This window comes from Aspergillus ambiguus (genome assembly GCF_047715705.1).
Source record: "Aspergillus ambiguus strain CBS 117.58 unplaced genomic scaffold BDV59scaffold_67, whole genome shotgun sequence".
Classification (NCBI taxonomy): domain Eukaryota; kingdom Fungi; phylum Ascomycota; class Eurotiomycetes; order Eurotiales; family Aspergillaceae; genus Aspergillus; species Aspergillus ambiguus.
Window position 1 is genome coordinate 1 of NW_027395580.1, and position 13346 is coordinate 13346.

The 13346-nt window shown below is 52.5% G+C and overlaps 5 protein-coding genes across 5 annotated transcripts; 3 read left to right on the plus strand and 2 right to left on the minus strand.

Annotated features, from left to right (window-relative positions):
• Nucleotides 1-360: 360 nt before the first annotated feature.
• BDV59DRAFT_189437 (cytochrome c oxidase subunit 7) lies at nt 361-1208 on the minus strand. Its single transcript, XM_073691611.1, has 5 exons — nt 1117-1208; nt 858-936; nt 723-783; nt 639-670; nt 361-552 (listed from the first exon to the last, which is right to left on the minus strand). Exons 1-5 carry the CDS (start codon nt 1143-1145, stop codon nt 523-525), a joined length of 231 nt encoding a protein of 76 aa, XP_073542758.1. The 5' UTR covers nt 1146-1208; the 3' UTR covers nt 361-522.
• A 143-nt stretch (nt 1209-1351) lies between these two features.
• On the plus strand, nt 1352-4031 carry BDV59DRAFT_189443 (uncharacterized protein). Its single transcript, XM_073691612.1, has one exon. The coding sequence runs from the start codon at nt 1500-1502 to the stop codon at nt 3978-3980; it is 2481 nt and encodes an 826-aa protein (XP_073542759.1). The 5' UTR covers nt 1352-1499; the 3' UTR covers nt 3981-4031.
• Nucleotides 4032-4419: 388 nt separating this feature from the next.
• On the plus strand, nt 4420-6016 carry BDV59DRAFT_150097 (uncharacterized protein). The gene is made up of 3 exons (XM_073687351.1): nt 4420-4787; nt 4840-5015; nt 5086-6016. The coding sequence occupies exons 1-3, from the start codon at nt 4603-4605 to the stop codon at nt 5847-5849; spliced, it is 1125 nt and encodes a 374-aa protein (XP_073542760.1). The 5' UTR covers nt 4420-4602; the 3' UTR covers nt 5850-6016.
• A 156-nt stretch (nt 6017-6172) lies between these two features.
• On the minus strand, nt 6173-6921 carry BDV59DRAFT_206447 (thiamine-binding protein; the record flags this gene model as incomplete). Its single annotated transcript, XM_073694794.1, has 5 exons — nt 6173-6239; nt 6304-6368; nt 6448-6521; nt 6614-6719; nt 6853-6921. 5 exons carry the CDS (start codon nt 6919-6921, stop codon nt 6173-6175), a joined length of 381 nt encoding a protein of 126 aa, XP_073542761.1.
• A 1355-nt stretch (nt 6922-8276) lies between these two features.
• On the plus strand, nt 8277-10025 carry BDV59DRAFT_150101 (inositol-pentakisphosphate 2-kinase). Its single transcript, XM_073687352.1, has 2 exons — nt 8277-9532; nt 9579-10025. The coding sequence occupies exons 1-2, from the start codon at nt 8714-8716 to the stop codon at nt 9780-9782; spliced, it is 1023 nt and encodes a 340-aa protein (XP_073542762.1). The 5' UTR covers nt 8277-8713; the 3' UTR covers nt 9783-10025.
• Nucleotides 10026-13346: the final 3321 nt, after the last annotated feature.

The following is a 13346-nucleotide window of genomic DNA, read 5'->3' on the forward strand; positions in this document are numbered from 1 at the left end:
GAGTTGGTGGTTAAATAGCTTCAAATAGTGGTGGCCGCGGTGAAAATCCGCGGTTCGGTGGTATCCGCGGTTCGGTGGTTGATTACGTTAGTTAGCTAACTAATTAACTACGTACCTATACAAACCATGGCAAATGTATTTCGTCATATCAGTAGCCAGATAGTAGTGTGGTACTTTCGAGAGAAACGCATTGGGTTCAATTACGCGTACTATGTGTCGTGACGATTATCGTAGCTTGATCAAATCTAGAACTCCAGGGATTTCATGATAAATCTCCAAGCTGTCCGACTATCCAGCCCGCAGCTCTTGGAATGATTTATGCAGAGCGAAAGCGGACAAACAGACAAGACAAGAAAAGTATTAGGTAGAGGAAGTTCACACATTGACGCCCTAGTTTAACTTATGTACAACGATGAATACCTTCCTCCCCCAACGAACACAATTGTAGAGATACACTGCCAATTAGACACAGATCATGTATTTTATGTGATATAACCGACGCAATTCTGACAATGATTCCGTCTAGTTCTTGCCGAACCAGGTCTTGTGGCCCTGTTTGCAGGGTTAGCAGGTGGGCTGGAGGGGGGCATATCTCGACCGGAGAACCGGTGGAAGGCGCAGGATGGAAGGTCACTTACGAGGACCATACGGCACATGGCGTAGGTGGTGGCTAATCAATGTGAGTGACCACGCGCAATATGACGAGATTCGGAGAGACTTACCAATGCCCAGACCATAGACGGAGATAAGGTAGGGGTACATGAGAGCACCGCTACGGGAGGTCTGGAAGGTTTTGTCATGTTAGGTTTCCATTGACAATTGTTGGAAGACGCAAGCTTGGCTGAGATTCGACTGACCTTCCACCATTGACGCTTGCCGTCGTGCTGCTGGAAGAGGCGCTGGTAGTAAGGGACACGGTTCTCACGGAACACGAACCTACACAGGGAAGATCCCCAGCAACATTAGCAACATGATCTCAATCGAGCGAAAAAGAGTGCAATTCCAGCTGTCGACTCAATTGAGCGGCATGATGGTGCCCCCACGAATTGAAGGGCAACCGCGGGACGTGAAGAGTGCAGGCAGACAGAAGGAAGATCAACCGGTGACAAGACATACCCGGCCATACGAGGAACGGTGCGGAACATTTTGACGGTGCTCGAGTGCGAACGAGACGGGGTGAAGGAGCGAGAGGAGGGACGATGACGGGGGAAAGACGAGCAGCCGTCGATGTCGTGAGGTCGCAAAGTGGACCCGAAGGACGCCGTGTTCACGTGACTTTCCTCGAACTTCCGCCTTTGGTAGTGCGCGCTTAGTAACGCTCTAGTCCCGATCGGGTCATGCCAAAAAGTATCTCAGCAGGTCAAACACAACCCGACCTTTCTGCTGCTTCTCCCTCGCACCGCCCAAAGTCGATGATCGCCGGTTTCTAAGTCACTGCGGAGGAGGAGGATGTCCACATATCCGTTGATTTTTCCCTCGCCTTCCTCCTCTCACCCCCCATGCGCCCGGCTCTTCTGCGTCTACTGAAGAGGCCCTCCGCTCTCTCGGTCATCGACTCGTTGATCTCAGTCCCGGTTGGGATTGAACAGCTGGAGTCTCGCTATCGATCGGAACGTATACGGTGCTACTCGCAAAGTGTGCAGCCAGCGACATGTGTGGATTCTATCACATTAGGTTCAGCCAACAAACAACTTGCGACGCGACGGACCAGACCGCCTCCCAGTTTTCGCGTCCATGGAATACAACCTCCTCCGAAGGGAAAGGTGGACAAAGATGGACAATCATCTATTGAGGATCGCCTGTCGGCTAACCCCCGGGCCTTGGGATTACAACCGGACAAGTTGGAGTTTGAATCGGACATTGGACACTCCGACCATATCGGCACCCGCTTAGTGGATGATCAAGCGCATCGACATGATTTCGCCCTATGGGAAGAACTACTTCGTTATCGACAACGACATTATGGAGAAAGGGGATCTTTGGATATTTGGGAAGGCTTGATGACGCGGTTAGACGGGATAGAGCTTCCTGTCACTGGGGAGAGGGCCGATCTCTTTTGGCAGAGCTTCGTCGATCTCGGGCTCAAGCGCGACGTCATCATGAGAGAGCTGGTTTCTTATGCTTTCGCCCTATGGGATCGGACTGGGAAACGTTGGAATGGGTTCTACGAGAGCGTTGTGGTGGGCTTTCTTGAGCGCGGCATGACGCAGCGGGCTGTGGAATGGCATAAGAAGCTCCAGCATCCTCATTTGTCCCACCCGAATGATATTTTGCGAATTCTGAAGGCAGCAGTCATGCTGCACCACCGCCCAGGACGGAAGACTCTGGCCCCTGCCAAGCATGTCGTATCTCCTGGGCTTTCGGCCTTTCAAAACATCTGCCGCGCCACTCCTGGCCACAGAATTTACGGACCTGTCATAACGACCTTGTTGAAGAGCGACTGCATTGAAGAAGCCATTCCTATGCACTTGTTTATGATTGAACAAGGCGATCACCCAAGCTCCTTCGAAGAAATGCGCAGTTTGTTGGAGTATGCCGAGCAATCCGGTCCGTCGCATGTATCCCGGAAACTACGCAGATATGCCAACAGTCGATTTCCAGATTCAATTGATGGGGATAGCCGCTCGGAGATTCAGGAGCAGTCTTCGGCGCAATTAAAGCATGCAGATTCGTGGCCGCCGGAGAAACCATTTAAGGATGAATTTGGCGCCCGGATATTCGCGACAAAGGCGCTCAACTTCGACATGATCCTGTCGGGACTACGAATGTTTAGTGTCCCGGCCATCGGTCCTCACTCTCTCCGGGAAATGGCCATCCGAGCTCATGGGGGACACGATATTCTGGACAAGCTTCAGCGATTGGAGAAGGCAGGGATATCTATTGGAGACAGCGTCTTCTCGCGCTTGCTTCGCAAGTTGGCTGTGGAAAATCGGAGTATTCTCCTCTCAGATTTTCTTCATAGTGACCAGCATCCCGACATGCTGGAAGATGCACAGGCCCAGGAGTCGTTGTTTGTATCATACTACATCGCGCGTGACTGGCGCCTGTACAACATGACTGCTGCTATTCTAGGCGAACTGTGCAAAGAGGAGGTCGACCTGGTAAACATTCATTTTCGAAAGCACGTGGCTGCTGGGGAATTCGCACTGGCGTCCAAAACAGTCGATGATATGGTTTTGCGGGGGATGACCTTGACGAGCCAGAGCGTCGATTACATGGTCAGTCAGGTGCTTGCCCCACGCCGGCTCGGTGCAGGTCCTGTTCACGGATCCTCCATGTCTCCGGCCCAAGAGATAGATTTTGTTTTCCGCATTCTCCAACGGGTGGTGCCAGCAGGCACATTGGTGACCCCCGACCTCTGGGTGGAGATGCTGAAACGTTTGGGGATGACGGGAAAATGGAATGACCTACATAAATGCTGTCACTGGCTTGCACGGCATTATACGTCGCATAACGGGTCCGACTCTTTGAATCCTTCGAAGCATGTCAATCACGAGATCAACGTGGTCTTCCAGCAGCATGGTCGTCGTCTCCTGCAGACCATCTTCAGCCGACGAATGCAGGCTGCCATTGTCGCCTGGGGTTTTAGGAAGCGGGTCTCTTCCAAACCTCGAGATGATCTTATTCCATGGGTGCGAGGATTAACACTTCTCCGTGCCCTGGAAAAAAATGGAGTACATCTCTGGGACAACTGGATTCGCCGAGCATGTCGACACCGCCTGGCTGTTCTCTACGGTAGCCCACGGCAATCTAGCCGGCTTATGAACCGGATGTTGCGGCGAGAAAATCCATACAGCCTGAGCCGTGTGATGGAAGATATCAACCGTGCCTGGGGAGAGCCATTGTTTGGTCCTCAGACGCCTGAAAATGTGGAGGAATTGGTGAATCCCCCGAGTTCGAGCATGTCGCAGCGACGAACGCAGCGGACGTTGTTTCGGGAGGCGCACTTTCGCCGCGGGGCGTTTGTGCGGACACGATGAGTGCGTATGTATTGTATATATCAAAAGAGGATACCCATAATAGTACTTGACATAGTATGCATGGTTGTGGAAAGTAAAGTAAGGGAACCCACGTGACGGATCAACGAATTATTGAACTTTTCTGACCACCAACTCCACCGCACCGCATCTGCTCCGCCACTTCGTTCTAAGAATAGTCGCAGAGGCAACGCGGCCATCGTCAGACAAGCCCATCTCCCCGTCCCAAGGACCAATCCTGGGACCTCTCATTCTCTGATCGACACTCCATGCGGCTCACCCAGACCGTCGCCATGGTGTCGTGGCCGTGGTCAAGGCCGTCTAGCGGCCACTGTTGTGGTTGTTTATAACGCTACGGTGGGGATGTGTTTCCCTGGTTCAGGAGTCGTCCTGCCATTATTACTCTGTGTATCAGAATCCTCGGTGGTCCTCTTGATGAACAGTCTGGACTCTGTCTGAAACACGGCGTCATTAAATCCCCTCTAGTTGACCCAGAGGCTGGCGGACTAAACCCGATTATTCTTATCCTCGCTCTCCGGAACTCCTAATTCCTCTCACCAAACGGGTTTAAAAGAGTCAACCGATCAACCCATATTATTTGGCGTCGCTGCGACATACCAACACCATGCTAGGACTAGGCTTCTTAGCGCTCCTGCCCTTTGCCGCGGCAAAAGTCCTCCCCCGTCAGACAGCCTGCAACAACTCGCCAGATCTATGCTCCAAATCATACGGAGAGATCACTCACCTGGGGGCGCATGACAGTCCATTCTTGCGAGATGCCTCGACCGACTTCTCCACGGCCGGGAACCAGTGCGTTGCACACGATGCGATCTCCCCTCGTGGCTTGCTGACAGGAATCCAGATACTACAATACCACCCTGCAACTAGACGCCGGTGTGCGCCTGGTAACGGCTCAGGTCCATCAAAAAGGCTCCGAATGGCATTTGTGCCATTCGCTGTGCGACATTATGGATGCTGGGAAGTTGAGCACGTGGTTGTCGGAGATCAAGAGCTGGCTGGATTCGAACCCCAACGACGGTAGGTTTTGTCGCCTTACTGCCTCTCATCGACCTGCGACAGCAAAGCTAACGACTTCGTTCTCCTCCAGTCGTCACCGTCCTCCTGGTCAACTCCGACAGCGCCTCAGCATCCGAGCTCCATTCGGAGTTCACCACCGCCAACATCACCGACTACGCCTACAAGCCCACGTCGCAAAGCTCCGCACCGAGCTCCTGGCCGACTCTCCAGGAGATGATCAACGATGGTACCCGGCTGGTCACGTTCGTGGCGTCGCTGAGCTCCTCGAGTAACACGGTCGCCCCGTACCTGATGGACGAGTTTACGTACGTGTGGGAGAACCCGTACGACGTGACGTCGCCATCGAACTTTTCGTGTCTCCCCGACCGCCCGTCCAGCGTCAAGGGCGACATCTCGTCCGCAGAGGCGAAGAACTTGTTGCCGCTTATGAACCATTTCCTCTACCAGTCGAGCATCCTCGATATCGAATACCCCAACGCCAGCTACGTCGGGACGACGAACGCCCCCTCCGGCGGCACGGGAAACCTCGGCGATACGGCGTCCAAGTGCAAGGCGCAGTATGGACGTCAGCCCACCTTCATCCTCGTGGACTACTTCGACAAGGGTCCGGCGATTGAAACGGTGGACAACCTCAACGGGGTCACCTCGGCCACGGGCCGTCGCAAGCTGTCCTCCTCGTCGCAGACCAGCTCCGCCTCGACGTACTCAAACGTATTCAAGGGTCTGGTCGAGCTCGTCCAGCAGGCCCAGGAAGGCGTTAAGCCCAGCATGGGCGAGTGGATCTGGGCCGGCGGCGACTGGGGGAATGTGCTTGGGGGTGGGATTGGACTTTAGGAAGCGTGGTTTCTTACTCTTCCCTGTACATTTTTGTCTTTCCTAAACGGGAGTATACTTGTTTGCGATCTTTGCGGGGAAACCTGGAGGGGACTATCTCATCACGACATTCATTTCTGGATATACCTACATATGGGCATCGGATTGGCGTTTTAGACATGAGCGAGTTTGTCACGAATGAAACCTGGGCGATATGCCCCCTGTGTCTATAGGCGAGCAATGTTTCAAGTAGCTAGAGCACCTGACAATGATAACGAAATCGACCACATGCGTTTCAAATCGTCATCCGTACAGCAAACACCGCCCAACGAGAGACGCCCGTCTTACTCGCCCTTCAGCAGTTCACGCACCTTGTTGACTTTGTCTTCAAACGACTGCTCCTTGTCGGTCCTGGACGAAATCGCGCAGCCATCAGTCGCTCGACGCCTCCGACAGGAAAAGGGGTAGAACCCACCTCGAGCCGACACGGATATCCGTCTGAATACGAACAATGCCTTGCTGGTGCAAGAGCATATGCGCCTGTCCAATGGTATGATGTACTTTGTCCCAGGGGCCTTCTATTCTCATGGGGACCGGCGCGGCGGAGAGGAAAACAAACCGGCGCCATCCCGGTCAGCCAATTGTGAATGCGACGGGGTCTGCTTTGCTTCTCGCCACGATGACGGTCCTGCGCTGCAGGAGTTCGTGCAACCCGGGAGAAGCGAGCATGCGGGGAGGCCGCAGAAGCAAACGAAGTGGTAGTGGTGGTTGGGGTGGTGACATACCGAGTGTTGTTCCGGCGGAGTGCATGACGTATTTGAGGCCGGATTTCTCGATGAGGCGCTGGACGTCGGCGATTTGGGAGGAGACGGAGGGCGACGAAGTTCCGATCTGGAGAGTGTTAGAGTGATTCATCTGGTGTAGTGGTAGTGATGGTGTTGGCGGGGAGAGAGAGTCGCATGCGATGGGACCACCAGTCGAGGTTGGAGACAATCGGAAGAAGTATGCGGCAGGATGGACGTACGGGAATCAAACAGAAATCTGCCGTGCAATGTGGGGGAGTGGGGATAACGTCCAAGTCTGCAGAAGCCATGGTGGTGGTGGTGGTGGTTATTGTTGTTGTTGTTCGGGGTTGAGAAGATGTCGCGGGGAAGAAGATGAGGGGATCCCGAAGAGGAAGTCGGAGGTACAACGAGAAGGGACTGCTGACACCACCACTTCTACCAATTCCACCATTTCTCTTCTTCTCTTCTCTCCTCCTCCTCATACTCCATCCGTGTCTCACTCCCTCCTGCATCTGTCCCACCTGATGCATCCATTCCTCCTGTGATGTATCCAATCGCTCTCGTCCAGATCGTTTATCAATCCTATTCCCACTAGTTCGTGCTTATCCCTGTCGCGTGGATCTAAGCTCACTGATGTTAGACCCTGGACAATCCCGGTGGACCAGGTGTATACTCCCAGTACATGCGACGCTTGTTGGTGGACCCAACCGGAGTATCTACATGGGACCGACTGCGTCTCCCCTACTCGTCACTTACTCGACAGCTACTGATACAACCTACGAAGGACATACGGCGTACACCGTCCAGCGCACATACGTCTATTTGGCATACAGTCAGGAACCAATGCTGAAATGATAATCAAACGGTTCAGGACAAGATTTAAACAACGGTTGACCTCATACTTGCTTCGCTTCGCTTCTTTGTCTGATCCATCAGCCTCCCGACCTGCCGACCACGGTTCACCACCATCGATCTCGTATCCTTGCACCCGGTTTCATTTCACTCTTTCGATCCATCGCTTTGCTGCTTTTCTTTTTCCTGCGACCGCTCTTTCCCCTTATCTCCGTCTCCAAACTCGCCTGGGAAGCATTGGGAACGGCGGTGGCAAATTCGCTGACTTCCCGGGCTTTCCATACTGACGCACAACCCTCCGATCGGTCTGACCGTTTCCCGCCTAGCCTGCGTTTATGCCCTCCGCGGCGTTTGAACCCTCCAGAGAAAATCATCCCAGACAACCAATTGCCCTCCCCGTGACCTGCGACCGTATTACGTTGACCGAATTGCAGCGCGATCTGTTGACCGCCTGTCCATAGTTCATCTGCGAGTCTTCCGGATCGGAGCTCTGCAGACGTCTGTGTGCCCGACGCCCTGTGTGCTCCTACATCCCCGAAGCCGCCAGTGCCGATAGCCCTTTCGCCCTTCTCTTTCCTCCCATTATCGCTCGACCTGCATGTGAGCTGGTTCCGTTTCTCCTTCGACGTCAGATGCGCGCGATTGGAGCTGTATCAGAATCGGTGCAATCGTTCTCAGCCGTCGGGTTCTGATTGGCATGGCCCTCGCCTAAGACTCGCAAAGCCAAGCGCCACCGTCGCTGATACCACTAGAACCCTGCACTTATCTCAGTTGCTAGATCTAAAAGTCCCTCCCCGCTAAACGCGATCGGGCTGAAGGATCTTCCTTTGGTAGATTTTCGGCCGGGGTAGCCTGTCGGTTCGTGTCTGTGAAACGACCGGAAAGAACGATAATCGAGCGGTCATAGAATCCCTTTTCTTTTCCCAGCGCTATCCTTCATTTGGACTCCCCAGATTTGGGAAGAGTCTGGCAAGAGAAACCAGCCGGCCTGTGCCTACGCCACGCTGAGGAGGCTCTACCGTCCGTTTCGGGCTCATTGCAGCTGCACGCATAGGTGTTCTTGCTTCTTTGGTTCCTGTCAGTCCGAGCACACGAACTATTTAAGCACCGGTTCGGGGAACCTTTGACTCCAAAACCCGGCCCCGGTCTACGGATACTGAATCGGTGGTGGTCGACATATACCTGTCATTGCGGCCATGGTTCTTCTACAGAAGAGAATTGCAATACACCACTGGACGACCTGACCGAATGACAAAGCCCCTACTCGAGCTCCCATCTGGGGCTCAACTCGTTTACCTTGCCGAAGGTGGTGCAAACGTCATCTACCGCATCGTGACAGCGTCATCTGGTCCTGTAGACGGTGCCAGTACGTCTCAGGGCACCCTTGACTCCACCGTACCCGCTCAATTCAAAGGGAAACTCTTGCGACTTCGGAAGGAGACGAAATCTAGTATCCCGTACCAGGAGATCATACGGAATTTCGATCAGACTATTCGCCCCTTGTTCAGCCCGGACGAGCTTATCGACCAAGAGCTCGTGTGCCTCCCCAGGGGCCTCATACCACGGTGCAATGAACAGCTGCGCCTAGCCGAGTTGAGCGGGAGGCGCCCGAGACGCCGGCAAGGCGTTTATCTCTCTGCAGCCGAACCGTTCGGTCTTCTTATTACCGACATGACATCGCTTGGGAATCCCGGCGCTATTCTCGCTGAGCTAAAACCAAAATGGCTTCTGCAATCGCCGACGGCCCCGCCCAACGCTCGTCGTTGCCGTACTTGCGCTCTACGAGAGATGAAGAACTACGAAGCTCGTCTTGCAGGGAAGCCCGAGGACCGATCGTTCTGTCCTTTAGATCTTCCGTCGGATAAATTCGACAATGTTCTCCGGGCTGTTCGGTTCGTCAAGGGCTGCGACGGTCGTCTCGCGCGCGTGCTCTATCGTAATAGTACGGTACAAAAGCTACTGATGAATCAGAAAGCCAGACGTGATGTTGGGCTGAACGGACCACCGCCTCATTCCCGAGATAAGTCGCTGGCTATGACGTTGAGGGATTGCACGATGTTCATCAAGGTGTGTCTGACAGCTGACCTAGGAATCCACATGCTTACTCCTGTAGATGCCCCGTGACGAATCATGTCCCGTCGAGATCCGCTTGGGCGATCTAGATCTGAAAACCGGTGCCGGGGGTAAAGCCCAGTACTGGCTTGACCTGGAGAAGCGCCTGATCCATGAAGGATGGTACATGGGGGCCAAGGGTAGCTCTCATCCAAGCGAATGCGCGTTGCAAGGCCCCCGGCCACATCCACAACCGTCTATCTGAGGCGTTTCTGTTCGCTTTCTGTTTGACGCGTGACCTTCCATATGTTTCTGGAACAACAGGGTGTATTCATACGATTGCCTGTAACTTTAGACATGGGGATAGCTTTTAAAGCATGCTGTCCATCTAGCCTGTTCCTGCATGGGTTGGTTTACTTCGCATGCACGCCGGGTGGCTTCCGTGCTTTTATTATTAGCGATGTCGATTATGGGATACTTAGTCCGCAGAAAGAGTGGAAGACTGGATAATATCAGATCTTAACATATCTATTACGTTAAAGCTTATTAGAGCGTGATAAATCGGGCAACGGAATATCATGCTCGTCTGCCTGGTCAGTGCGTACCCGCAACCAATTTACCCCAACTGTCTAGCATTCGAAGTAAGGCCGAGATAAGCCTCAAGTCTCTATGGATGTGGTCTTTTGTGAGCAGTCTTATTCTACCAGTAAATCATTACTGGTTTTCGGGAGTTCGACAGTTAATATACGCAGTGGCAAGTCTGGAACTAACGCGTCAGATGTATTTAGAGAAAGAGTACCATGTGTCTTTTGAGCTATCTAGCTATCGAAAATGGGGGTTGCTGACACGTTCCCTCGGATTACGCAGCCGAACAATGGATGCGGTGCACCGCAGTGTTCTAGACTGAGTGAGTCGTATCGGCATCTGCTAGGCTGGGAGATGGAGATGACGACCTGGAGATATGACTAGGAGCAGAACTTGACCTTTCCATCGAAGAAGCCTTAGTTATGCCAGGAGATAAATTACTTCGCGGGGCACTCCTCTGAGTGCTACTGGCATTTTGCCTGGCGTGACTTGGATGGCCCTCGGTATGGCCCGGTAAAGAAATCGACCTTCCCATGTTGGTGGCCTGTAAGTGAAGGCCTCTTGCTTGGCCCATACCCGGAGACACAGGGTTCACGTTCATACCAGATAGGTGTTCGGTGGAGGTCAAGTCTGGTATGGAAGTAGGAGTCAGAGGTTCGTCAATTTCCGGGCTTGTGTTATATTCTGCTGACGAGAGTCTCTCCGAACAGGGGACGCCATTGACCGAAAGAGCAGGAACGCTAATGAAGGAATTGCCGTGGCTGGTCGGGTCATATTGGGCCCATTCGCTATAACGGTTGAGGTCGACGGCTCTCTCCCTGCACTCTGAGAGGCGCTGGAAAACTTCTACCGCACACTCAGGCATATCTCGCCGTATGTAGGTATAAACAAGGTTCGACCATGAATCCCACGTCACAGGGTGGTTAGATCCAAACGTCCTCTCTCTACCATGCGAGAGTCGATGGTACAGACTTGTAGCCTCCTCAAATCTCTCCTGGAAAACACACAACCTCGCAAGATTATCGACCGTGTCTAGGATAGAAATATCCTCGTCGACTGACTTTTCTCGCAGCACGAGTCGGTAGGTTTCCTCTGCTTTTTTCAGATCCCCCTGAAGTTCATAGAGACTGCCCAGATTGTTCAAGGTTCGAAGAGTTGATAGATGAGAGCTTCCAAGGGTCTCTTTACGATATTCCAATGCCCGTTCGTACATCTCTTTTGCCCTTTCCAGTTTGTCTAGGCTCACGTACACATTTCCGAGGTTGTCCATAGTGTCAAATAGCAACGCCGTATGCTCGTCAGATTGCCTCTGCAAGAGCTCCAATACATCCTGAAGCATTTTCTCAGCCTCGGGAAGTCGTCCGAGACGTCGATATACAGCCCCTAGGTTGTTTGCAGCTTCCAGTCCAAGAGTACTTCCCGGTCCATGCATATTCTCGCTATTCTGGACAGTGAGCCTTAGTAGATGTTCGGCTTCTCTCAATCTCCCGAGGTGCCTGTAAAGCAGGCCTATACTGCACATCGAGTAGAGATTCTGATCTTTAAGTAGAGGGACCCATCCACTGCTCACGAGTTGGGATATCTGATGTGCGTGGGGTGTAAGTCTCTGCAGTTGTGCCCAGTTACTGTTTCGTAATGCTCTTCGGACAGCTGATCCCACTGCAATCAAAGCGATTTGCGCCATGTAGCGGGTGGGATCCTCACTCGCTTTCTCTTGGCACCACGATTGAAGAACGGGGTGCAGAGAATATGACACATCTTGTTGGCTCTCCTTGGACTTGTCGATCAAGGAGAAGCTTTTTAGAATGTATATTGCTTTTGACCACTCGCCGGGATCAGAAGCAACGACAGAAAGCCAGCCACGAAGCTGCGAGTGCTTGATCTCGCTGATCAATTCATACCAGATGCTGTTGTTGTCAAAGTGAGAGAGAAGCAGAAGCAGTTCTGCCGCTGCAGGACTCTGTCTATTGACCTCTTTATATGACATCGCCCATGTAGTCCTTAAGGAGCCCCCACTTCCTTGGAAAGGCTCCCATGAACTGCGCTTATAACGCATGATGTATTTTTGCACACTCTCACCTGTTCGCCGGATGTATGATCCTGCAATGACCAGCGCAAGAGGCAGCCCTGCGAGGAGCTCTGCGAGTCTCGTTACATCTAATTCATCTATTTAGCATTATGGAACAGAGACAGTCATCAGACAACCCACCTTCATGGGGATGGTTATCCTCCTCTGAAGTCGCTAAAGTGAGTGAGGACTCTCTCATTGTCCTATTCAGCAATGTTACTGATTCATGGTTATCCAGCTGCTTCAAGGAATATAGATCTCCCAGCCGTCCAAAGTCGTCATAGCGAGTTGTAATAATGATTGAGCCATGATTAGCTGGAGGTAGTAGCCGTTTGATACCCTCAAGGCTCGGCGCGTGCGAACTAGTAACGTCATCAAGGATCAACAACCATTTAGTATTACCTTCGATAGAAAGCCATCTTAAGAAGCGATCAGCTTTTTGTCGAGCAGTTTCGCCTTCGCTTATTATGCGTTTTCCAAGAACCTCATCAGCAACTTTTGCTATGGAGGAGAGCAGCTGCCTATTCGTCCGTGCGTTCAGCCAAAATATTGCGGAGTATTCCTCTGCGTGGATTTCAGCAAAGTGGCTAGCAAGTTGGGATTTTCCAATCCCCCCCAAACCATGGATGACAACGATTCTTCGAGGTATTGCTGTTTGAGGATTGAGCAATGCCCACAACTTCTGGAGAGCTTCCTCGCGGCCAACAAAGGGTTTCAAGGCTGGAATAGAATTAACATTCGACCGTACTTGAAAGCGTTGACTTGCACGCAGATCATCTATACATGCGTAACGCGTTAGCCGCAGTCGCTCCTCCACGATGTTAGACACATACAGTCTCCGTCGCTGTGGTTTTGGACAGCCGGAGTTTCTGAAAGTAAAACCTTTGCGTACGCCGCGGCCATCACAGCTGCATATTTCTGCCAGTCGTCGTTCTTATGAGAATCGGCGTAGTCACTGATTCCTCTAATGATGAGGTATGGAAACTGGTCGGTCAACCCTGCTGCTTCCATCTCAAAGCAAAGAATCTTTCCTTCCGCAAGTCGATCTCTTTCTCTCCCGTTCCTGATGAGGAGGTTTCCAGAACCGATGACCCCGTAATGTACTAGGGGTGCATATCGACGAGGCGCCCGCTTTACAAGCTCTGCCGGATTACATTCACGACAGCCAACTCCAGG

Excerpts from the sequence above, each read along its gene's own strand:
- BDV59DRAFT_189437 (XM_073691611.1), bottom strand. The coding sequence starts at position 1,145 with ATGTTCCGCACCGTTCCTCGTATGGCCGG. Across the intron at positions 937-1,116 it reads ACCGTTCCTCGTATGGCCGG|GTTCGTGTTCCGTGAGAACC; the intron begins GTATGTCTTGTC and ends TTCCCTGTGTAG. Across the intron at positions 671-722 it reads CGTCTATGGTCTGGGCATTG|CCACCACCTACGCCATGTGC; the intron begins GTAAGTCTCTCC and ends CACATTGATTAG.
- BDV59DRAFT_189443 (XM_073691612.1), top strand. The coding sequence starts at position 1,500 with ATGCGCCCGGCTCTTCTGCGTCTACTGAAGAGGCCCTCCGCTCTCTCG.
- BDV59DRAFT_150097 (XM_073687351.1), top strand. The coding sequence starts at position 4,603 with ATGCTAGGACTAGGCTTCTTAGCGCTCCTGCCCTTTGCCGCGGCAAAA. Across the intron at positions 4,788-4,839 it reads TTCTCCACGGCCGGGAACCA|ATACTACAATACCACCCTGC; the intron begins GTGCGTTGCACA and ends ACAGGAATCCAG. Across the intron at positions 5,016-5,085 it reads GGATTCGAACCCCAACGACG|TCGTCACCGTCCTCCTGGTC; the intron begins GTAGGTTTTGTC and ends GTTCTCCTCCAG.
- BDV59DRAFT_150101 (XM_073687352.1), top strand. The coding sequence starts at position 8,714 with ATGACAAAGCCCCTACTCGAGCTCCCATCTGGGGCTCAACTCGTTTAC. Across the intron at positions 9,533-9,578 it reads ATTGCACGATGTTCATCAAG|ATGCCCCGTGACGAATCATG; the intron begins GTGTGTCTGACA and ends TTACTCCTGTAG.